The 26,068-nt window shown below is 41.6% G+C and overlaps 1 protein-coding gene across 1 annotated transcript; it reads left to right on the forward strand.

Moving 5' to 3' along the window:
• The first annotated feature begins 1,182 nt into the window (after nucleotides 1–1,182).
• On the forward strand, nucleotides 1,183–26,068 carry LOC127649906 (E3 ubiquitin-protein ligase TRIM39-like). Its single transcript, XM_052135107.1, has 8 exons — nucleotides 1,183–1,258; nucleotides 10,600–11,308; nucleotides 14,798–14,893; nucleotides 17,115–17,348; nucleotides 20,284–20,431; nucleotides 20,565–20,609; nucleotides 20,714–20,740; nucleotides 25,033–26,068. The coding sequence occupies exons 2-8, from the start codon at nucleotides 10,625–10,627 to the stop codon at nucleotides 25,572–25,574; spliced, it is 1,776 nt and encodes a 591-aa protein (XP_051991067.1). The 5' UTR covers nucleotides 1,183–1,258; nucleotides 10,600–10,624; the 3' UTR covers nucleotides 25,575–26,068.

Raw genomic sequence — 26,068 nt, forward strand, 5'->3', positions numbered from 1 at the left:
CACTGGCCGTGGCAGGCATAGGCGTGGGCTCGCTGGCCGTGGCAGGCATGGGTGCTGGCTCGCTGGCCGTGGCAGGCTTCGAGGCTGGGGCCGTGGCGTGGAACTCTGGTTCAGAGTCTGCCTCCCCCACAGTAAATGAGGAACCAGCGAACAGTAGGGCGAGGTCAATAAACTGAGCCAGGTCGAGGGAGCAGCGACCACCAGGCATAAATGATGAGGTTGGCTCATTCAGTCCACATTGAAATATGTCCTTTAGAGCCACCTCATCGAAGTTCACCTGGTTAGCCAGGGCACAAAAATCAACCACGTAGGCCTCCAAGGGTTGACTCCCCTGACGCAAAACCAAGAGTCGGGCCGCTGGCTCCATAATGTTAAGGGCAAGGTTATGGGTTCTACAACCGCTGCCCTGCATAAACAACCCTTGGCAAGCGCCCGAAGAGCCATCAAACCTCTCAATGGGTTGAAGGCTTACGGCGCTCGGGGATGTGTAGCGAGCCTGTGAGCTCGACGAAGCGAGCGTGTGAGCTCGGGGGGCGAGCGTGTGAGCTCGGGGAGCGAGCGTGTGAGCTCGACGAAGCGAGCGTGTGAGCTCGGCGAGCGAGCGTGTGAGCTCAGGGAGCGAGACTGTGAGCTCGACGAAGTGAGAGTGTGAGCTCGAGGGGCGACCGTGTGAGCTCGGGGAGCGAGCGTGTGAGCTCGGGGGGCGAGCGTGTGAGCTCGACGAAGCGAGCGTGTGAGCTCGGGGAGCAAGCGTGTGAGAGCGGGGAGCAAGGTTCGTGACACCCTGTAAAAGACATCTGTTTGTCTACTAATTTAACACTGCGTCAGGTTTTCCCCATAATTAAGTGTTGTTTTGTATGTCTAAACTTTGGTTCACTCCACTAACTGACCATGTGGTCATTTGGATTATGGAAAGTGATAGTCATGATCAATGTCAGTCTTGGTTACAGTGAATCTATAAACAACTAGTGATTTTTCTGCATGCAAATTGTTTATTATAACACAACCTGAAAATGAGGCATATGTAACCTTGGATGGAATCTAGTCAGACAGGTTTGAACGTACTGCATCTGGAAGAGAGAAAGAGAAGGAGAAAAAGTGAATAAGAGTTCAGGAGGGAGGAGTAGAACATGCATCAAAAGCAAGCCAAATGTTGTTTATTTCACACCTGAACAACTGAATCACCTGGATATAGCACAAGGAGTGAGAGAAGACAGGACCAAAGGAGGAATCTTAAAGAGGTCATTTACAGAGAGATGTAAGGTTTTCTAATCACCATATGTAGGTTTTGTGATTGTTTAGATGGATTCATTTAAAAGCACTTTACACTGAAATCACACTTAACAAACTTTGATTATTTAGATTTTTTGTTTGCATGTTACCTTGACTCAGAATCTAAGAGAAGCATATAAAAAGAAGCCTACAGTGGCCCCAAAAAGTATTATGACACTTAAAGGAATATTCCAGGTTGTGGCATAATATTGATTTCCACAAAAAAGAATTACGATTTGTCTCTCCTTTAGCAAAATTTGAGGTTACTCGTGGCACTTACAATGGAAGTAAAAGTGTTTTTTTTTGGCAGAAATGTAAAGCTTGTGATTTTATAAAAGCACTTACATTAATTCTTTTAAAACGTTTGTATTATTTGAGCTGTACAGTTGTTTAAATCCTCATTTTTAGGATTACAGGATGTACGATGTAGCATCATCATGACAAAGAAGTTGTCAAACTGGATAGAACGTTTGGTTACGTATGTAACCTCTGTTCCCCGAGGGAGGGAACGACACGTTGTGTCGGAGAAGCGACACTAGGGGTCCCGATATTCACCTCTGACCTATTGAAAAGGGCCAATGAGAGTTGGCAGTCAGTATTTGCATACCCCGCCCCCGCATACGGGTATTTAAGTGGGGCAAATACGGAAGTTTAGTCAGGATTTTTCTGAGGAGCCGGAAATGGTCCGGCCACAACAGTGGCTCGGTTCAGCGACATGGCGGAGGAAAGACACAACGTGTCGTTCCTCTCCTCGAGGAACGGAGGTTACATACGTAACCAAACGTTCCCCTTCTGTTGCTCTCTCCACGTTGTGTCGGAGAAGCGACACTAGGGGACCCATTCCAATCTTGCCATGTGCTGAACCGTGTACGTGAACTGCCGATACAGAGGCGGGCAGGGATTCATCCAGTGCCGCGCATCGTCTGTACCTGGCTGCACGTACCCTTCCCCAATGCTCCATACGACCATTGGGATCCAAGGCGATGTTTGCCAACATGGGAACGGGCCAGCCTGGCTGGGCCTCTTTTCTCTCTATGTTTCTCGCATAGAGCAATCACGGCCGGGGCCCTTACATATAGGGAAGGGGGTCTTACCCAGACCCTGCGGAGACCACACCTGCCCTTTTTCTTGGGGAGGAAAAGTGGTAGACACGTCACACGGCCGTCTTAGGGCTCGTGTGGAAAGTATGGTGCGGTGGTAAATCCAGCCTCGAAAGGGGGGAGAGCAAGAAGGACGGTCAGCAACTCCAGGCAATTGATGTGCCAACGCAGCGGGGCCCCTTTCCAATGGCCCGCTGCTGCGTGCCCGCTGTACACGGCACCCCACCCGGACCGGGAGGCGTCGGTTGTGACCAGAACGCATCGGGACACCTGCTGCAGGGGCACTCCTGCCCGTAAAAAGCAGAGGTCTGTACAGGGTCGGAGTGTTTTGAGGCAGGCGGGGGTGATCCTTACCCGATGCGTGCCGTGGTGCCATGCTTGTCTCGGGACTCGAGTCTGGAGCCAGTGCTGGAGTGGTCTCATATGCATCAACCCCAGCGGTGCGACTGCCGCGGAGGACGCCATATGCCCCAGGAGCCTCTGGAAAAGTTTTAGAGGGACCACTGTGCCTGGCTTGAAGGAAGCGAGGCAGTCCAGCACCGACTGAGCACGCTCGCTCGTGAGACGTGCTGTCATTGAGACTGAGTCTAACTCCAACCCGAGAAAAGAGATGCTCTGAACCGGAGTGAGCTTGCTCTTTTCCCAGTTGACCTGAAGCCCCAAACGGCTGAGGTGCCGGAGCACCTGGTCTCTGCGGATGCCGGCTACTCGTAGCGGGGCAAGGGCCGCCTCTGCGACCTTCGTGAAGACGCGAGGCGACAGAGAAAGGCCGAAGGGGAGGACTGAAACGCCTGGCCGTCAAACGCGAACCCTAAGAAGGGTCGGTGTCGTGGCAGAATTGAGACGTGGAAGTACGCGTCCTTCAGGTCTACCGCTGCGAACCAATCTAGATGCTGAACGCCAGCCAGAATATTTCTCTGCGTGAGCATTTTGAACGGGAGTTTTAACAAGGCCCGATTGAAAACTTGCAGGTCCAGGATTGGTCGTAAGCCACCGCCTTTCTTGGGTACAATGAAGTAAGGGCTGTAGAATCTACCGCGCCCTTGGCTAAGAGGGTCGCGATTTCCGTGCGCAGGGAACTGGCATGCTCGCCGTGTACTGCGGAAAAGCCGAATGGTCCGGTGCAGCCAGCGTGATGTGTTGGGAAGCGAAAGCCACGCTTCCCAGCTCTGCGCTAGGGGCACCAAAGGGACGAGTATTTTGGACGTACCCGGTGGGGCCTCGCAGCGGGGCGGAACAGGTAATGCAGCGTCGGGTGGCTTCGTTGCGGCCTGAGGCTGAGGTGCTGAGAATAGACTCAAAGCACTTACCTTGTTCTGCGCACCCGGCAGGGGGCGGGTTCATGACTGAGGAGGAGGTCTGATGCTGGCGTCCTCTGGACTCGTCTGAACCGGCCGGCTGGGGGACAGTCGTGGGCAGGCGGAAGGCGGGATCGCCGTGTCCGGTGTACCGGGGCTGTTGTAATCTGAAAGCAGATTGCCGTGAGAACGGCATTTGCGGGCCAGGTGACCCAGAGGCAAAGGAAATAGCTCTTATTGAGAATGTGGGTACCACAGCCCCGTCAGGGGTGTGGCAAATGAAAAACAAAGGATTCTCCTCCCGGCCCTCCACCGGGGATGGAGCGGTCTTACCACCTCCGGAGCTAACGTCTTCGGCTCTGGGTCGGCTGTCTCAGGAACGCTTGGGAGCCTTCCGGGTCCTAGAGGGGGTTCGTGAGACAGGGGCGTCGCCGCCCGCGGGTGCTCGACGGTGGGGCTGAGAGCTGGGCCCGGGTTGAGGCGGAGCAGGAGCTGGCTTCTTCACAGGGGACGCCCTCGGCGGGCAGACGGGCAGGGCCCGTGAGCGGCAGGTCTGTGGCGGGCATGATGCTTGAGAGATGGCCTCCTTCTGCTTCTTCACCGCGGAGAACTGTTGGGCGAAGTCCTCGACGGTGTCGCCGAAAAGGCCAGTCTGAGAGACAGGTGCGCCCAGGAGGCGGTTCTTGTCGGCCTCACGCATCTCGACCAGATTGAGCCAAAGATGGCGTTCCTGGACCACTAGGGTGGCCATCGCCTGTCCGAAGTGCCTGCGCTGTGGCCTTCATCGCTCTCAGGGCGAGGTCGGTCGCTGAGCGCAGTTCCTGCAGCACATCAGGATCAGGTCCACCCCGTGCATGTTTCTGAGTGCTTTGGCCTGGTGGACTTGCAGGAGGGCCATCGCATGCAGGGCGGAGGCAGCGCGTCCAGCCGCACTGTAGGCCTTCGCTGAGCTGAGGATGTTGTCCTACAGGGCTTGGATGGGAGTACGGGGCGGCCACGCCAGGAGGTAGGGCTACCGGGGCATAGATGGTATGCAACTGCCCTATCGACCTGGGGAATCGGCCCGTATCTGTGGCGCTCTCCGCCGTCGAGGGTGGTGAGAGTGGAGCGGGTGGCACCTAGACGGGCGGAGAGCGGGGCTCTCCACGTAGACGTCAGCTCGTCATGCACCTCCAGGAAAAACGGGACCAGGGGGATGCGAGGCCGCGAACGGCGCGCTGCCCCCAGGAACCAGTCTTCCAACTGTGAAGGCTGTGGGGAGGATGGAGGGTTCCAATCCAACCCCACGCTTATGGCGGCCCGGGAAAGCATGTCAGACATCTGAGCGTCGGCCTCAGCCTGGGCCTGCTGGCCCGAAGGCGGCAGTCCATGGGAGTCCTCGGCATCAGACATCACACTCTCCGATGCAGCGGCGAGCTCATCTGCTTCGGGCTCGGGAGGATAGACAGCAGGGCCGTGAGGCGAGCCGCTATCGCCGTGAGCGTGGACGGGGACCAGCGAGCGTGTCGGGGAACGGGAGGTTCGCGGGGGCTACCCGGCGAAACCGCACCCGCTGCCGCCTCAAATCGCCCTCAGCGCCAACCGCATCATCCTCAATCCCGTGGGAAGAAGGAGCAATGCGGGGTGCAGCTGGGGTGGCTTGCTTTCTGTTGAAAGCAAGCCGCGACCGCAACGTGGTCATGGTCATGTTCTCGCAGTGAGAACATGAACCATCCACAAACGCCATCTCGGTGTGATCGCGGCCCAAACACACGAGACAGCGCCTGTGGCGGAGAGCACTCTACCTCATCCAGGAACAACACAGGGGCGGAAGGGCATCTTGAAAAAGACGCATTCTGAAAAGAACGTTCAACGCCGCTGTGTTTTGCTCTTTTAGAGAAATTACTCTTTTAATAGGAATTTACTCTTTTAATACACAGTGTGTGTGTGTGTCTCTGCGCTGTCGAAGCGCTCAGGGGCAACAATGCACGCCGTCCAATGTAAAGGAGAAAGCCGCTGTTGTGCGCCGTCAAGATCCAACAGCATGCAGATCGTCAGAGGAAACAGGAACGTTTTAATGTGGTGTGTAACTCGCAGCAAACTGCAGACAGACCATCGGCTCCGAAGAAATTTTCTGACTAAACTTCCGTATTTGCCCCGCTTAAATACCCGTATACGGGGGCGGGGTATGCAAATACTGACTGCCAACTCTCATTGGCCCTTTTCAATAGGTCAGAGGTGAATATCGGTGCTCAAGAGAGACCCCTAGTGTCGCTTCTCCGACACAACGTGGAGAGAGCGACAGAAGGGGAACCTATTACAGAAAAGGTTATTAGACGATTTTATCATTCTAAAGACATGTTAACGTGCACATTGTTTACATCTTGTGGCTATACTTATGAAAGTGTAGTTTAACATTTACAGATTGGCCCAATTTACTTCCATTGTAAGTGCCTCACTGTAACCAAGATTATTTTTTGTGGTAATCAACATTATGCCACAAATGCTGCCGACTTGTACAGAACATGGAACATTCCTTAAGCCACACTTAAAGCACACTTTTCAAATTACGTTTGTTAGGTTTTACACTGTAAAACAATAGATTGTTCAAAATAAAGATGAAAAGTGGTTGGACACTTGTCGAACATGGTTGTAAAAATGAATTGGAACATGTGCATAGTTAAGGTGATGAACGACACCTGTGGTTACTCTGCTAGGACACTTCTGTGAATATGATGGAATCTTTCAACATACTAAAATTACTTTGGGATCTAAAGTTAAAAGAGAGTGCATAAATTGTTAAGAATGGAGAAGTTAGTTCTGAGAAAATATACAATGTATATAAAAAGAATACATGCCGTAATTTGTGTGCAGATTCCACTTTGTTATATGGTTTACGTAAAGCAATTGACTAATGGATTATGAATAAAACGGAATTGTGAATTTTTAATTTAAATGTATATTAAAATTGAAATATAAATTATATTTTGTGTATTTACTTCAGTGTGGCTGAAGTGTCCTAATAATTTTGGGCACCTCTGTACAGTACTGTGCAAAAGTCTTACGCACATAAGATGTTTCACAAAAGTATTTGTTAGCATCGCAAGCATTACTTTTGCAAATAGAAAAGATTAGAATAGAAAACAGGGAGCCCTGCAACAGATGTCATGGCCCCCACAGATCCCCCCACTGAACATTGTGTCTGTCTGAGATTACATCTTATAGATCTGCATTCGTATTGAATAGATCTATGATGCCTAACCTTCTGTGTGACAGATCTTCAAATGCCACTTGTCCATCTCCGCATCACTTGAGCGAAGTTGTAGCTCCGTCCCCCAGACTTAGAATAATCAGGGAGTAATACACTGATGTCTCATGGCCTTTTACTAAACAATGTTTTTTTGAAAAAGTAAAAAGTTTTTTGTGAGGGTTGGGTTTAGGGGTTAGGCCCTAACCGTTAAGGGATAGAATATATAGTTTGTACAGTATAAAAATCATTATGTCTATGGACAGTCCTCATAAGGAAAGCTGTGTGTGTGTGTGTGTGTGTGTGTGTGTGTGTGTGTGTGTGTGTGTGTGTGTGTGTGTGTGTGTGTGTGTGTGTGTGTGTGTGTGTGTGTGTGTCTGTGTGTGTGTTTCATTATCTCAATTCAAAATAAGTCAAGATTTACAAAATCAACCGAGCCGCTCAAGAGAACACAAGAGGCACAAGAAACTTGGCAACCAAGGAACATACAATACCAATGAAGCAGACAGATCTGAAGCATGAAAAGTGCCCTCTGTTGATCCCTGAAACATCATGACCACAATTTAGCCATGTAGTACCTCATTCCAGTGTTTGCTCATTCAAAAGTAAACAAAATGTTAGAAAAACATTTTCATTATTCGTCTCATGTATTGTAATTCAGAAAACATTTTGACTAACCTCAACGAAGCTAACCCTATAATCTCTAAATTAAGCCTTCACTCCTACTAATGTAGCACTGGGTTTAATCCACCAATAATAATGTATTTTGCGTTTGTTTGTGAAGATTCCCATTCGTTCCCATTCTGTAAACCCTGTAGATTTCATCCTAGAAACAATCAAGTTGTCCTAATTAAACATTACCTAAATGTTTTTGAATCTCATATGTCTGTTTTTTGAACATACTTGACCTAAAAATTCATAAAATTAAGATTGTAAGTGTTTGTAACTCAAAAGATGAAATACAAAATTGAGACTGTCGGGAATTCCCATATGAACTTGCTCTTAAATAATTTAATCAGACTTTAATAATGGGGGCAATTAAATAGTTGTTAATAAAAATTTACAGACATTTTAACTCTTTTTAGTATTTGTTTACATTATTTCAGTGTAAAGAGTTGTTTCTTGTGAAGTCACTGTAAGGATGATTAGTGTCCCCTTTTTAAAACATGTCTCCTTGTGCATTGCTGAATGTGTCATTGTATGTGCACATCTGTGTGTAATCAACCGTATATACCAACAGACCTAGAATTAGTCATCATTTAGCCAATTCAATTGAAATTATTACGTTGAAACAATTATATTTTAATAGCAAATCTGAGGTAAGTCCATTCCCATCTAGTTAGTGTAACTTAAAAGATTGAGTTCACTGTGTGTGAATACCACGTTAGTAAAACTTTTTAATGCAAGTTTTGAGAGATACTCAATTAAATTGAGGATACGAGTTTAATCGATTGTTTTGAGTAAGCTCAACTTATCAGGATTTACAGCAGGTCACCATGAAATGTCATTTGAAATTCAGTTGTAACAACTAAATAAATGTTAGTCTGAATTTCATGTGACATTCCTGTTTCATGTGTGCAGTGGCATATTGGCCCAAAGTGGTTTTATTTTAAAACTCACATTTTTGTACTCACTAACAAAAAGATTTTATGTTGGTACTCCACATGTATGTTTGCTACTGGATGAAGTAATTGAATTTGAACTCAAGTTTAATGTGTCTTACACTGTAAACATTACAAGATGCTTGAGGTTCCATTTGGGTTTCCTCACATACCACACAGACAGAACCCTTTGGAGATCCTCCAGACAACCTTTAAAGATGCCTCTAACATCCTATTTATTTCCTAAAGGAACTTCAAGATAAATTTCAAGGGTCTCAAGGCCTTTCACTTATGATGGATTTACTGATGGAAACATTGACAGTCTTTAGTGTTCTTGCAGGAATTATGTGTAAGTTTCTCAGATAACTGAAGGGGTGACTAGAGGATATCCAGAGGGTCACACTAGTGTGTCCAAACAGAAAAAGATATATCCTTCAAAATATATTCATCCATGCCAACGCACTATAACCCCAATTCCAAAAAAAGTTGTGACAGTATGAAAAATGTTAATAAAAACAAAATGGAGTGATTTGTAAATTATTCACCCTTTGCTCTATTGAAAGCACTACAACTGCACATTACATGATGTTTTACCTTGTCATTGTTTTTTTTTTGAAAATGTACAGTAATTTCAAATCAGATGATTGCAACACACTCCAAAAAAGTTGAGAAAGGGTCAATTTACGATTTAAAGAGTTTAAATAACAAAGCAATGTGAAACAAATGTTAAACAGGTGATGTTGAGCCTCCAAAAACAGCCTAGTCCTTCAAGAGCAAGGATGGATCTAGACTTGTCAATTTGCCAACAGATGCTTCAGCAAATATTCCAGCACTTTTAAGAACATGTTCACTAAAGACAAATTGGAAGGTTTAGTTAAAAGATTCAATGAATCTGGTCAAATCTCGGTGCGTAAAAAGCTAGATGAAAACCACTTCTGAATGCACGTGATCTCTGATCCCTCAGACGTCAATGTCTTAAAAATCATCATTCATCTGTAATGGATATCATGAACACGGGATTGGGATTACTTTAGTAAACCTTTATTAGTCAAAACCATTCGCCGCTGCATCCACAGATGCAAGTTAAGACTTAACTGTGCAAAGCAGAAGCCGTACATCAACACTGACCAGAAACACTGCCAACTTCTCTGGGCTCGGTCTTATCTTAGATGGAAAGTAGAACAGTGGAACTGTGTTTTCTGGTCCGACGAGTCCACATTTCAAAGGTTTTTGAAAATCATTGCCATCGTATTCTCCGGGCCAAAGAGGAAAAGGACCATCCAAGCTGTTATCAGCATCAGGTCCAAAACCCAGTGTCTGTATGGGCCAGGGGTGTATCAGTGCCCATGGCATGGGTAACTTGCATATCTGTGAGGGCACAATTAATGCAGACAGATATGTAAAAATGTTGGAGCAACATATACTGCATTTTTCAGCAGGACAATTTCAAATCACAAACTGCCCAGATAACCAGTGCATGGCTGCGTAAGCAGAGATTGTTAGTGCTAGATTGGCCTGCCTACAGTCCTGATATATCTCCATTTGAGAATGCGTTGCGCATAATTAAGCACAAAATACGACAAAGATAGCCCCCGTACAATTGTGCAGCTGAAGACCTGCATAATGGATGACTGGGAGAAAATTCCACTTTCTAAACTTAACAAATTTTTGCCTTCAGTGCCCAAATGCTTAATAAGTGTTATGAGAAGAAATGGTGATGTTTCACAGAAGTAAACACTCAACTGTCCCAATTTTTTCGAGCGTATTGCAATCATCTGATTTGAAATACTGTACATTTTCGAAAAACTATGAAACTCACAAATTAAAACATCATATAATGTGTAGTTGTAGTCCTTCCAATATAGCAAGAGTGAATCTAATTTACATATCATGCTTTTTTGTTTTTATTGGCATATTTCAAACTGTCAGGTTTTGGGTTGTGGCATTCGCACATGAGAATCACATGTTTTTCATGATCTCTTTGTCTGTCACTATTAGAAAAGTGCAAAAGAAACATTCTGAACATGCAGACTGTTTGTTTTCTCAATTAGAAACTCTATTTCCTCTTAATTTTGCATGTTTTGTTCCTCTCCTCTCCTCAGCTCTTCTCTAGTCTTCTGCACAATAATGCCATTCTCACGTAGCTTCCTGTCCGAAGAGCAATTGCTGTGCTCCATCTGCTTAGATGTGTTTGACAATCCTGTATCCACGCCCTGTGGCCACAGCTTCTGCATGGCCTGCATTGGACACTACTGGGACTCAGCCAAGAATTGCCAGTGCCCCCTCTGCAAGCAAACCTTCAAGAGGAAGCCCGATCTACACATTAATCGCACTCTTCGTGAGATCACCGAACAGTTCAAGCAGATGACGGTTAAAACGGGGGCCTGCGGGGGGGTTGGAGTAGGTTCAGAGGTTAAGGATGGGGGAAGAATTCGAGGGTCAGTGGATGGGACACTAAAGCCATGTCATCTACCAGGTGGTCTCTTGGATGAAATGAAGCAGAAATTCACCAAGCCTTCTCCAAATGGAAATTCTTGTCTGGATAAAACAGGACTGAACCAAACCATCACGTCAAACAACGATATTACTGACAGTACCCTGCCACCCTTTTTAACCAGACAGATGTCTCTGCGAAGGTTTACCCTAAGTGGGGCAGCAGACGCTATTAAAGTGCCCCTTTGTCCAAAACACCACCGCAGCCTGGAGCTGTTCTGTCGATCAGATTTGGAATGTATTTGTGTAGAGTGTGGACAAACAGAACACCGATCACATGACTTCATATGTGCAGAGAAAGAGTGGCATTGTAATAAGGTAGGAAGGAATGAAAGAAAATTGTATCTCTGGTGGCCCCAAAAGTAGCTGGACAATTAAGACACACTTACAATATGAATGCCATTGCAGTAGAACATTAGACACAAATATCAAACCGAGAGGCATTCATTTTAAAGAACAATAGCATTTCACAAGCAAACATTTCATGGTGTGGATGCAGCATGATTCAAAATCAATAGTTTTAAGTTGCAGATGCCATTGTAGAAATTCAATATTCACAGTCAGCCATGCTGAATTTAATCCAAGAGTGAAAGTGTCCAATTACAAGAGATTTACTGAGATGAAGCGAGTCATATTCAGCAGGTCATGTGACTCTAAAATGGCAGCCCCCATGAGGGCACCCCTGCCCCATGTAGAATTAAACAACTTTCATAAGGTTACTGATATGACTACAGTCCTCATCTCATGTGAGCGGTCATGGTTTTATACATATGTTTCAAAATTACAATTAATTTCTATAGGAGTTAAAAAAAGATAATGGGGGAAAAATTACCTTTACTGCACCTTTAAAAAAACATGTACAAAGAAAAAAAAAAGTATTTGGATACTTGTCAAAATTAATGGAACACATCTATAGTTAATGTGACGTTTGAACCTGTATGAACTAGAGGGTAACTTCTACTTCCACTAAAACTCACCTTGGACTATTTGGTTAAATGTAATGTCAAAAATGGCTCAGAGAATTGATATTTGCTCTGAAAGGTCTAGCAGTAATAGTTTGCAGATGGAACCTGGATTGATATTTTGTTACCTAATGCCTTGACATTGATAGTTAAGAGTGGCTTAGGTGTCCAAATACTTTTGGGGCCACTGTATCGCTTATAACTGAAGCACTGAAGTGCTTACATCAAATCTGATCAAATCTGGGCAAGTGCTGTAAGATCTTTGGGCATTATTGTTGTGCAAGCAATAAGTCATTGTTAAAGACTAAAATATTCGGGATATAAAGATCCTGTAGCTACTGTAAGCTGCTGTAGCCTTCCAACCAACCAGATACTGTGAAGAAGTGAAACAACAGTCAAGCAACTACTAAAAAAAGGGGTTAGTTAAAAGTTACTAATTAAGCACTATCACACAAGCAAAAGTGCTGTTTGTGCCATATAGCATGATTGCTAGTGTGATGTTGCTTATATATAACTGTTCAACAAAGTAAATAAGGGAAACAATAAGGAAAAACCAAGGAGAGTCACAAAAACACTCTTCTGTGTGGAACTGCTTTCTTACACCATGGTGTCCAGATCTTGCTTAGAAACAGCCAAAACTGCCATTGCTAGCTTCAAAGAGCTGATGTGACAAAGGAAGAGTTTTGTGATGTTACAACGCTAATCTTTGGGAAATTTAGCTCATGACAGGACAAGCTATACTATTATGAAAATAGCAGAGCTTCTGACATGCTAATGAACAATAGAGATAAAGGTGCACCAAGTAATTTGTGTGAGGTTAATAGTGGGGCAGGGTAGGGGAATTGCAGAGATAGATTAATATATTGATATTAGATAGATCAACATCTACATCAATGATCTGGCATCAGCGCTGGAGAGCTCGACTGTACCCGGTCTCACTCTACACCACACACAGGCCAGGGGTCAGGGGTCAGAGGTCAGATGTCTGCTGTACGCGGATGATCTGGTCCTGCTGTCCCGCACACCTGAGGGCCTTCAGCAGAGCCTGTCCCTGCTGGAACAGTACTGTCAAGACTGGGCCCTGACAGTCAACCTGGACAAAACCAGAGTCATGGTGTTCCAGAAGAAGGCCCGATCTCAGGCACACAAACACCAGTTCCTGTATAAAGGCCAGGTCCTGCAGCACAGCACGAGCTATAGCTATCTGGGTATCGACATCAGCCTCGGGACGCCTCGGTCTGGCTGTTAAAACTCTGAGTGAAAAGGCACGGAGGGCTTTCTATGCCATAAAATCACGATCGCGGACACTTAAAATTACCCATTAAAACCTGGATCAAATTATATAATTCAATAATAAAACCAATTATTTTATATGGATGTGAAATTTGGGGACCAGTACTAAATTTTAAAAATTGGGATAAAACACCAGTAGAAAAATTACAATTGGAAATTGCCAAAAATATTTTAGGGGTCCACAGAAACACGTCCACCGCCGCCTGCAGGGCCGAGCTAGGCCTGTACCCGCTGAACATTGAGATCCAGAAGAGATGTGTTCAGTTCTGGCATCACCTCCATCAGTCTGATCCAGAGTCAGTGCAATATAAAGCCCTCCTCGCCAATGAATCCTCAGCAGAACCTCATCCTCTGAACACACTCGCTCTTCAACTCGTCCATCAGACTATACTCCCTATTGACCACAGCTACAGCCCCAAAATTATTATTAAAGAAATCCACACAAATCTAAAAGACACTCATGATAAATCATTAAAAGCACATTTTGACCTCCAGAATAAACTCCAATGTTACTCGACCCTCAATAGAACCACTAAATTGGCCAGTTATCTATTTATTAAACATTTTAAAGAAAGACAAATCCTCTCCAAATACAGATTAAGTGACCATGACCTAGAGATAGAGAGAGGAAGACGTAGACAAACATGGACAGAGAGAGAGCAGAGGATCTGTAGACATTGTGATCTACAGCACATAGAGGATGAGGAACACTTTCTGCTCTTTTGCTCGAAATATAGCAATATAAGAGAAACGTTTCTGCCCAAATTTGAAGCCTTGATCCCATCATTCTATGAACTGAGTGACACTGAAAAAATGTCCTTCTTACTCGGAGAAGATGATAATACAGCTGCACTAGCGGCTAAATATGTGCTAGCTATTCACAACGCCAGAGACAGCTAATTCTCTAGAATGACCCAATGTATTTATTTATACAGTGTGTGTATATTTATTTATCCATCTATTTACAATGCTACATGTGACATGATTTATACATATATGTTTTGTTTGTTTGTCTGTTTGTTTTATTATTTATATATAATATGTTGATGCTTTGGCAACATTGTGTTACACAGTCATGCTAATAAAGCAAATTTGAAATTGAAATTGAAATTGAATTGATTAAGTGAGTAGTATTCGGTTGGTCATGTGATCTCATCATCTCAACATGGTAGCCTCCATGAAGGGGGTATCACCCCTGACCACCATTATGAAAATTAAAACACCTTTTCCAAGAACAAGACAGGACTAGAACATGACAGTCTTCTCAGTGAGTACCTTTTCATGTGTGTATGCATAATTTATATGCAATAAACATAATATACATTAAAAACAGATTAATTTAGGCTTAAAAAAATTACAGAGTAAAAACTGACTTGGTGCACCTTTTAATAAGTAGCATTGCTACTTTTAGTTATTTACTCCTCAACTCTTGTAAAGGTTTGAAGTACTGACATGGCTTATGAAGCACTCGCTTTGAACTAAAACGTCATGTTATCACTAGTCATATCTGGGGCACTTCCTGCTGTGTGATTTCCTGTTTCCTTTCACACAGATGAAGATCAGTAAAGCAGAGACAGAGATACAGGAGATGACCAAGGAGAGGATGCAGAAAGTGGAGGAGATTAAACATTCACTGGTTGACATCAAAGTGAGCAGTCTAGTGGCTCAAATTTTTGTTCATCATCCCACACAATTAAAATTGCCCACACACATGCCCCTTAACCACTAAGGTTTTGATCTTAGCAGAATTTATTTTCTTTTTTTTCCTTCACATCTAAATCAAAAAACTGTCCTAGGCTTTGACATACCCCATAAAATATTTGAACATTTAAGACACACTTGAGAATGATTAAATGTCATTGAATCATTAAATAACAAAATCTCAAACTAAGTGCCATTTATTTTAAAGACAGTTGCACAAGCACAAACTCACTTTTCAAGATAAAATTTCACAAAAGATATTTTGACACTTTCTAATTATTAGAGGTGTGTTCATCCAAAAATGAAAATCCTCTCATGATTTATGTGCCTTTCAGCCATCCCAGATGTGTATGACTTTCCTTCTTCAGCAGAACCGAAGTGAAGATTTTTATGAGCAGATTTCAGCCCAGTTTGTCCATATAATGCATGTAAATGGGTGCCATCAGGCTGCTGGCTGTTTGACGGTCCAAAAGGCATATTTAGGCATCATAAAAGTAATCCACACGACTCCAGTCAATCAATTAATATATTCTGAAGCAAACTGATAGGGTTGTGTAAAACATAAAGCGATTATTACAATTTTATTAACCATTAAAAATCGCATCAGTGACGTAAGCGTAATGGATGCAAAAGCAAAAACGTTCACAGGAGAAGTCGGACTTTGTATACAACAGAGGAACTAACATCACCTGAGAGTTATTTCATTTCAAACAGAAATACAGCGCTGGGCGGAAGCAAGGATTCAAAGTTAAAAATGTTTTAATTATCGATTTGTTTCTTACATAAACCTATCAGTTTGCTTCAGAAGACATTAATTGATCTGGAGTCATGTGGATTACTTTTATGATGCCTAAATATGCCTTTTGGACCGTCAAACAGCCAGCAGTCTGATGGCACCCATCTACATGCATTATATGGACAAACTGAGCTGAAATCTGCTTATAAAAATCTTCACTTCGGTTCTGCTGAAGAAGGAAAGTCATACACATCTGGGATGGCTGAAAGGCACATAAATCATGAGAGGATTTTCATTTTTGGGTGAACTAACCCTTTCAATTTTGTGGAACACATCCATTTTCTTTTTGTTGTGGTAAACAAAAAGTGATTTTTCCAAAATCATGGCTATGTTTAGATTTGGAAAAGGTGTTAAAGGAATATTCAGGGTTCAATACAAGTTCAGTTCAATCGACAGCACTTGTGGCATAGTGTTGATTAACAAAAAAGTTCATTTTGAATCATCCCTCCTTTTCTTTAAAAAGCAAAAAGCACAAATTGAGGTTACAGTGAAGCACTTACAATGGAAGTGAATGTGGTCAATGTTTGGAGGGTTTAAATGCAGAAGTGTGAAGCTTATATATATATTTTTTTTATAATAGCCCTTACACTAATTATTTCTATTAAAACTCATGTACTGTATTATTTGAGCTGTAAAGTGTCATTTTTACAGCCGTTTTAGGGTTCGTTGACATTAACATCCTAATAGCAACAAAGTTGTAAAATGCATATTGTTTATGTATTGTGGCTATACTTTTGAAAAATTATTTTAACATTCCAAAATTCCCCATTCACTTCCATTACAAGTGCCTCAATGTAACAGATTTATTTATATTTTAAGGAGCAGCAAGTCTAAATTAATTTTGTGGTAATCAACATTATACCACAAATACTGTCATTTGAGCTTAACTTGTATTGAGCCCAGAAAATTCCTTTAATGTAACTGCAGTGCTTGCAGGAAAGAGGCAAGAGAAGGTGGGTCTAAGTGCAGGCTTTTTAACAAATCTCCGAGAAATAAACAGAAAAGAGCAAACCGTCTAGTCCATGAAAGTTTAACAACTCACAAAATAAGAGAACATGAGGGCAATATATACACAAGAACTAAACAAGACACAGCTGTGATCAATCAAAGAGAACACAGAGAACAAAAACAAAAAACAATCTTCAAACTAAAAGTATTTATCCATCTAGTGGCCTCTAGTGGCCGCTGGGGAGAATGTCCCAAGCGTTACAAGAAAAAAGTGAGTTAGTTATAAATAAAAGGTCAAGAAACATTTGTTTGGAGATGCCACTGACATAATATTTTGTTATGTGATGCAATAAAATCTGTGCATTTATAAGTGCACATTTTTAACTCAATCTTACTCTTTCTTTAATCTCACTGTATCCTCAAGATGATGGGCGAGCGTGAGGCACAACGCAACATGCAGGTGTTTGGAGCATTGGTGAGTTCCATCGAGCGCAGCCTGGCAGAACTGTTGGAGGTGACGGAGATAAATCGTCGCTCAGCGGAGCACAAGGCTGAGGTGATGATTGGGGAGTTGGAGCAGGAAATCGCAGAGTTGAAGAAGAGAGGCTCTGCGCTGGGTAAACTGGCCCAAACTGAAGATTACGTCACTGGACTGAAGGTCTGTAGTCTGTCACTTTAAACTATTTTTACTTCCTAAAGCTAACATCACTATTATTAATGCCCATATTTAGGGTTGGGGATTTAAACAAACCCCTAACCATAAGTATAAACTTTCAGTGCATAGTTCGGCCCCCAGTGATTTTGCTTTGGATAAGAATGTTAATATGACACATTTTATCAGGCAGAAAAATTAAAAGGGTGAGAAAAAAACGGATAAACTTACATTAAAGGAGGGATCCAATCCATATCTTGAACCAGAATGTTATAGACACTTGAAAGTGTGCTCTTAGTAAGTAACCCCCTAGCAACACGCTAACAACCGCATAGCAATGCTCTAGCAACCACCAATAAAACCATAATATCATGGCAATCTGTTTTGCACTGGCCAAAAAAACACACATTTACTTGTGAAAATGTAAAAATCAGTACACCTGAAGTAATTATTGATAATTTTTTTATTGATTATAAAAAAAAAATTATTTGTTTACTTTTGGAGGTTTTGAAATGAAAATAAAGCAAATAATTTACTACTCACCTTTCTCCGCTGTTTGCCCCTGTGTTTTCTGTGCAAAAACATGTGATTTATTAATTTATTTTTTCCCAAGCCAATGTTTTTATGGCATAATTAGTGGTGGAAATGGCTGAGATTCATTGGGTGGATCCTAGTTAGGGATTCAGAGGGCATTTGAATATCATGTTAGAGAAAACTGCAGGATGTTATGGATGGCTACCTGTCAGTTTAGTGCTCTGAAAATCAGGAATTATTAAACTAGAGCCTGATTTCCGATATGGTGGCCGATATAGTACATTTTTGAGCTGGAATCAAAACAGATCTTTTCTATGTGGATTGTCCACCGAGTTTGCACCGATATGACTATGCAAAGGTATTCAGAAGGCTGCTTTGTTAAACAAATATTTTTACCAAAGAATATTTGACATTATTATTAAACATTGTCAACATTGGAAAAGTACAATATTTCCCTCTGAAATGTAGTGGAAGTATAAAGTAATAGAATATGCCATGATAACCCTCAAGTACCTCTAAATTGTACTAAAGTATATTTTTCTTGCTTATCAATACATTATCAGCAATAATTAGCTGTTAATGTGTAACAAAACAGTCACAAACTATAACTCATGGTTTGCTGCTGCCGAGTTAAGAGATAAACAGTGGCAGTGGTGTTACACCATATTCCAGTGGAAAACCAGACTTTTAAATGTTACATTTAGTAAATGCAACGACTGGAATTGTTCGGTTGAAAGGGGTACCAAACTACGAGTCCTGAACAAAACAGTTTGGTGAATACATGTTTACACATTAGCTTCCACTCAGCTGACAAGGTATGAAAGTAGTTACATGGTTAGCTAATTAGCTATAAGCTTCTTGTCACGGAGAGTAAAAGATCTCACCAACTAGGTAACAAAGTAGTGTGAAATCAACACTCAACAGACACAATCCACCACCACATTGTCTGCTGAGCTCCAAAAAGATGCTCTGTTTACCTTTCAATCTGCTACATTACTGACTGCACTGACAAACTATAGCTGGCTAACAGCAAACAGATGTGATAAACATGAGTGACGTGGTTGTCAGGGACAGGGTTCAAGTTATATTAGTTATATAAAAAGGGAAAATGATGGAGTCATTGTTAATTAACTTTCCAGTATGTATTTCACAAACTAGTTAGCAACTTACCATGAAGACACCACTTAACTTCGTCTTGTCTGCAGAACCACCGTCAGCTCAGCTCTGTAAACAGTGGAGTCGGTGTGCGCTCTGCTGGACAAACTACATTATGACACCAATTCTAAATCACCCAAGCACTGTTTTCTGCATTATATGTTGAGACCATTTTTTAATATCTGTGCATATCGGAAAGTATATATGCCGATACGATATATCTGTGAAAGGCTAATATCGGCCAACCGATTAATTGGTTGGGCACTACATTAAACACATGTAGAGGTGGATCCTGTTGTACTGGATTTTCCTCTAAAAAAATTTGACCAGTTGGAACAGATTAATCTCACTGTAAATTTGGCAGCTGTAGGTCGAAAGTTCTTCAGCTAAAATCAGTTTGCTTATTGAAATACTAAATACTGCCTCCAGTGGCCGATTCAGGGAGTGTTTTTGAACGTAAGGGCACATGTGAGCTCGTTTCTGGGTGAAATGCCCACAGAGGGGTGCCAAAAGCGAGTTGTAAAGCGAGTTGTTTATGCATATTTTATGAACTCTTCCCAAACCTAAACCTAACCATCAGTTGAGTACAAATGTACCTCAAAATGGCTCTCATCGTTGATTATGTGAACATTCCTGATAACTTACTTTTCAACATGGTACACAAACCCTGAACCAACTGGAATTCAGTTGCACCACAGGAGAAGGTAAACTTACTTGAACTGATGCAAAAAAATTCTGAAGGGATATAGCACTTGTCAGTAACACTGCAAAATCAGGGTCAAAGTCAGGGTACTAGAAAATTCGGCAGCAACATGTCAACAATATTTTAATGACAAAACTGATTGTGATTGCTTAACGTATCAGTTGGATGGATTTTCCTGTCTCAGGAGGCAGTTCTTGGAACGTTTGAGCTGCAGTAAACCCCAGACCTTTTTGCCGCCTGGCTAGTTAGCTCCTACTGGCAGGTACATTAAATGCCATAACAACACCATTTTGCTAACAAAAAGCCTGTTTCTCCATTGATGGCCATTCAAAAATAGTATTCTGCAGATTTTTGTTCAAGCAACAAATGAAAAACAAATATTTTATTACATTACATTAATAATGCCAGCTGGGAGCCCATGAGCAAATGTGGGTTCTGCTCCAAATGAGCAACTGTCACTGAGATGAATAGGAATGTGAAGGGATAGCTTTCTCCAATTATTATAGACCTCGTTGATTAAAACAACCATCTCTTGATCTTCTCCAACAGGGCTTCTCTGATCTCTGCTTCCCCCTGTCAAGCAAAGACTGGACAGGAGTCTCACTGACCTGTGACCTTGAAACGAAAGCAATTTATGCCTCTACCTGTCAAATGCTGGAACAGTTTAAGGAGGAGCTTCAGAAACAACCTGCCATTTGTGGGTTCATTTTGACACCTGTGAAACACAAAGCTACAGTGCCATCTAGTTGCAGCTGTAGATGTTACATGCACAGTCTAGGTTTGCTGCTATGCAGTCAAAAGTGTTGACATTCTGATTCCTTCTGCTTTAGGCTTCTCAGTGTCCGCTGACCAATCACCAATGAGGTCACACCCAAGTAAGCTTTACTTCAGTTGGCAAGCCATTATGGATTTAGAATTACATAATAAATTTTTTAAGTTCTTCAATTCAGTAACATCATCTTATTTCAATGTTTTGCAGAGGTGAAGAGAATACAAGAATATGCAGGTATGAGTTAGAGATTATATTTAATTACGTTATTACAACGTATAGCCTAAATAAATATGCTTGCCATATTTTGTACTATTATATGATGCCATTGTTTATAGAATGGCTTGTGAATTTTTTTCTCAGAGTTTGATAACAACATAAACCCCTTAGGCTTATACCTAAAGTCTATTTGAGATGACATCTCTAGTTTATTGATTTCTCTGCATCGCATCTGCGTACCAGTTGTGGTATTGTGATATCACATGAATATCATGCACTACATAAGTCCATGAACTTTAAAGTTACTGTGCACATTCTTTCCTAGAATTGAATGTTTTGAGCATTTTTACATAGAAAATTCTTTGTTTAATGCTTTCAATAATTAAAGGAGCAATATGTAATATGTTTACTGTACTAAAGCATAAAACTATCATAATATGTTATCAGAGATTTAGGAAACATGCTAAGTTGAAATACTGGCTTCTCCAAAAATAATGCTACAGCCAGTATAATCTACATTGAAATGTCCGTTCTGGGCCGGAATTTCTGTTTGTTTTGGCCTGTGTGATCCCGCCCACTGCCCTTTTCCCAATAGATTTTTGACACCCCAGGTTGCCAGATTTGAATCAAGTTAGCGTGCTGCAGCCATAGAAGCCAGCAATACATCTAGCTAACATTGATAGAGTTATAAAAAATTCACATGAGCTAGTTTATAATTTTCAAACAATAAATACATTGCAAAGGTATATATTAACTGACCAACTTGCAGTTTAAGGCTTGTCACTTGCCATTGTCAGTTTGCTCATTCCTGTTGCGTGTCTCCAATCTGGCTGGACTGGTAATCTGGCATACTGGGCATTTTCCCGGTGGGCCGACGCACCGGGAGGCCAATCAAGGGAGGACTGAGCGAAACGGGCCGAAAGGTCCACAATAAGCACAAATGAGCCGCCGCATTATGCAGAATGGACCACAAAACGGTGCCCTGATATGCAGAAAAGCACAGCTTTTGGGCCAGTTGCTATGTAAAATCCCAGACCGATTTCCATCCCAGTCCAGCCCTGGGTGGGGGAGACAACTCTCTCCAAAATTTTGAATTTTGACTGCAGTACCCATTTTAAACACTTGATGTCAATGTTACATATTGCTCCTTTAAAACTGAAGTGGCACCAAGGTAGGCTAGTTTGTTCACATATTTTACACTGACCAATAATACATCAGTGGACTTGGACTTTATGCTGATACCTATTGGCATGGATACAGCATCACACAAAAGTGAAGGATTTGCATGCTATTGTAGGAATATCCTATTTACTGGTGTATTTGTTACCCATGATCAGGGGTGGAAAGAGTACTGAAAAATAATACTCAAGTAAAAGTACTGTTACATCTTAAAAAATGTATTATGAGTAGAGTAAAAGTACCTGTCCTAAAAACTTCTCACATAAGAGTAAAAGAGTATCTCATTTAAAAGTACTCTTGAGTATTGAGTACTGAGTTGCAAAAGCTATGCCCCTTTATAATAAAAACTATGCTGCAATTTAAAAATGTTGCACACATACTGTAATTTACATTCCCTTTTATGGCTGTTTGCCAGAAAGAATAAAAATTAGGTATTTTATAGGTGTTTGTGATTGACAAATTTTAAAATACATCACTTATCTATGATACTGTAAACACTACATGAATCTGATTGAAATAAATAAATAAATAAAAGGGCTTCATGATTACCGAAATTAAATTCAGTAAACATTAAAATCAATTTATGTGTAGGGTCTAAATTTCCCTTAATGCTGACAGAGAGAGTTACTGTTGCAGATAAAACATGTTCAAAACAATGCAAGGAATGCAAAAAACTAATTATGAAAACCCACTAAAAAAGCAGGGTCACTTGGTGCATTATTTCCCGCACAATAGAGGGGGTAGAGCAGTTGTTTGGTACAGGGGCCACATCAGACTTCAAAGGAATAATTCACTCAAAAATGAAAATTCTCTCATCATTTACTCACCCTTATGCCATCCCAGATGAGTATGATTTTGTTCTGCAGAAAACAAATTAAGCTTTTTAGAAGAATATTTCAGCTCTTTTGGTCCATACAATGCAAGTGAATGTGTGCCCATAAATGTTTTGCACAAACTTTTGAAGCTCCAAAAATCACATAAATCAGCATAAAAGTAGCCTAATTCATATGACTCCAGTGGTTAAATCCATGTCTTCAGAAGTGATATGATGGGTGTGGGTGAGAAACAGATCAATATTTAAGTCTTTTTTACTATAAATTCTCCTCCCTGCTCAGTCAATCTCCACTTTATATATCCCACTGTTCACTGTAGACCAAACCAACTGCGTTTACTTTAAATCCTCATCAAGACGGGCATTGGCAGAATTAAAAAGTGTATTTGATCATTTAGGTGTGTAACATTAGCACTCAAACATTAGCCACCTGTCAATCAAACAACATGCAGCTACAGACGTGAGAAAAAAAAAGTCAATATTTTATATTTTATCTAGATCAACCAACCAGTGGTTGTCTTGTTATTGCGATTGATGTAATGAACACCCCTGTTCTAGATGTAGATCATAGGCCAAATACAGAGAACTACCCAAATTTTATCATCAATATCTTGGATATCTCTCTCTCTTTCAGATAAACATCAAGATTGTTTTATCCCCCAGCCCTATTGATAACATTGCATTAATCTCTCACAGCAGCACAATAATCTCAGTGACAGATAGTTAAATTACAGGCTACATTATAGACACACAGAATCTAGTAATAATAAATATAAAATGTACCTCAATATGTTTCTTCAAATTAGAGGCAGTATTAATGCTGATTAATGCTGAGCAAGTTAAACTCACATGACACAGTCAAGCAATTGGCCTTTTTTCCTGCGAAAAGCCCTTGCAGGAGTTGAACTGTGCTTGAGGCATTCTCCACCATTGGTGCCAAATCTACAGCTGATCTTCAAGTGTGTGTGATTTGATTTGACGGGAGTCACGAGATTCTCTAGCCAATCAGGTTAATAGATAAAAATAAAATCAGGAAAGGAAAGTAGCGAACACAGAATAGCGCATTAAAAGTACAGTTACAGCACTTAAAATATACTCAAGTATAAAAAAAAATTCAACTACTTAAAAAAGTACAATTCCTGGGGAAAACTACTTAATTACAGTAACGTGAGTATTTGTAATTATTTATTTTACACCCCTGCCCATGATTCGTACTGATAGATTGATTGATAGACAGACAGACACTCCATGGTTTTGTTTACATTTGATTTTTTTAGTCTTGGCCAGTTTGAATGTTCCGTCAATGGGATTTTCGATTGTCAGCTATGTGAAAACTTTTAGGAATAGTTCACCCAAACATTTAAATCCTCATTATTTTCTCACCCTCATGCCATCACAGACTTTCTTTCTTCTGCTGAACACAAATGAAGGTTTTTAGGAATATCTCAGCTCTGTAGGTCCTCACAATGCAAGTGAAGGTTTACTAGAACTCTGAAGGTCCAGAAAGCATATAAAGGCAGCATAAAAGTGATCCATAAGACAATCCATGTCTTCAGAAGCAATATGAAAAAAAAAGCTTGCAGTAGTGAAAGTGGAGATTTACAGTAAAAAAAGATTAAAATATTGATCTGTTTCTCACCCACACCTATCATATTGTTTCTGAAGATATAGATTTAACCACTGGAGTCATTTGGATTACTTTTATATGCCTTTGTGTTCTTTTTGGCCACCATTCACTTGCATTGTATTGATCAACAGTGCTGAGATATTCTTCTAAAAATATCTGTTTATTTTCTCAAGACGAAAGTGAGTCTTACACATCTGAGATGTACTGAGGTTGAGTAAATGATGAGAGAATTTTTATTTTGGGTGAAATATCCCTTTAAGTTCAATCAGTTAGAAAAGACAAAGCACACTAAGTAAGGACAGTCTGAAGGTCTGCGCCATGTCGCGTTGATGGATGTAGCTTAAAAGCCCTATAAGAGTTACAACTTGGCTTGGTTTAGGAATTTTGGAAAACTCTAAACCAAGTCTGTACAGTAGACTAACAGTATGGTAGCTTTGTCAAGCCAACATAAATATGAATCTAATCATTTTAGCTCTTAGAGGGTATTCTGCTCTACTCACAACCACTGTGTTTTTCTATCTACAGAACAGTGTTTTTTTTTTTTTGTTTACCTTATAATTAGAAGGCTAAATGTGTCCTGTAGGTTCTTCTAAAAAACTTGAATTTGATTTTATCATGTAAATTTGTACCCTAAAAATGACAAAGGTGAATAATTTTAATTTCTTCAATCAGTGGATGTTACCCTTGACACCAACACTGCCCATCCTCGCCTGGTGCTATCAGAAGACAGGAAGAAGGTGTGGTGCTGTAGCTGGCACCAACCAGTTCACAACAACCATGAGCGCTTCAACCGTGTGGTTTGTGTTCTGGGCCGCGAGGGCTTCACCGGTGGCCGACACTACTGGGAGGTCGAGGTGGGTGACAAGACAGACTGGGATCTGGGGGTGGCTAGTCATTCCTGCAACAGGAAAGGTAAGATCACAGTCAGTCCAAGCAAGGGCTACTGGTTCCTAAGCTTGCGGGACAAAAACAGCTATGCCTTCAGGACAGAGCCTTCTACTGCCATACCCCTCAGCTTGAAACCTCAGAAGATAGGTCTGTTTGTGGACTATGAAAAAGGCCAAGTGTCCTTCTATAATGTGGATGCAAAGATGCATATCTACACTTTTAAGGATACCTTCTCTGAGACCATTTATCCATTCTTCAGTCCCTGTACCATCAAAGCAGGCGAAAATGAAGCTCCGCTGGTGATCACGCCTGTCCTTCTCAACTGAACAGTGAAGAAACTGGTGTGAGGGATTGAGGAAATGATGAGGGATTTTTGCATTGTGATTGGTCTGTCTTGACTTTGAACATTGGTACATCATGTCTGTGTCAGCGATAACACTGAGAACACTATCACTGCTAAAATCCTTTAATACCAACAATTCTGCTCTAGAACCATCATTCTGCTAACATTACAAAATCAACAGCTGTCTTGGAATCAGTCTTACACAAGATTAAAGTATTTTTTTTTTATATTTATGTTTCTTGTAAATTACAATAAAATCTGCAATGTATAATGATCTATAATCATCAATGTCAACATTGTCCCAGTACCCTGACTGCACACGTACATCACCAATTTGATTTGTGTGTTTATATCTGGAAGATGTATTTTGTTTACATTGTTTGCTCATCTGTAATACGTCTAAATGTTGTTTACCCTCAGATGTCAATAAGACATTCAGCAGATGTTTTTGAGATGTTTATGATTTCAAATGTTTGT

Source organism: Xyrauchen texanus, chromosome 1 (assembly GCF_025860055.1).
Source record: "Xyrauchen texanus isolate HMW12.3.18 chromosome 1, RBS_HiC_50CHRs, whole genome shotgun sequence".
NCBI lineage: Eukaryota > Metazoa > Chordata > Actinopteri > Cypriniformes > Catostomidae > Xyrauchen > Xyrauchen texanus.

Bases quoted from the DNA above. Each gene is read 5' to 3' on its own strand.
- LOC127649906 (XM_052135107.1), top strand. From the start codon at position 10,625: ATGCCATTCTCACGTAGCTTCCTGTCCGAAGAGCAATTGCTGTGCTCC. The intron at 20,432-20,564 runs GTGGGTTCATTT...CTTCTGCTTTAG, and splicing joins TCAGAAACAACCTGCCATTT to GCTTCTCAGTGTCCGCTGAC. The intron at 20,610-20,713 runs GTAAGCTTTACT...AATGTTTTGCAG, and splicing joins ACCAATGAGGTCACACCCAA to AGGTGAAGAGAATACAAGAA.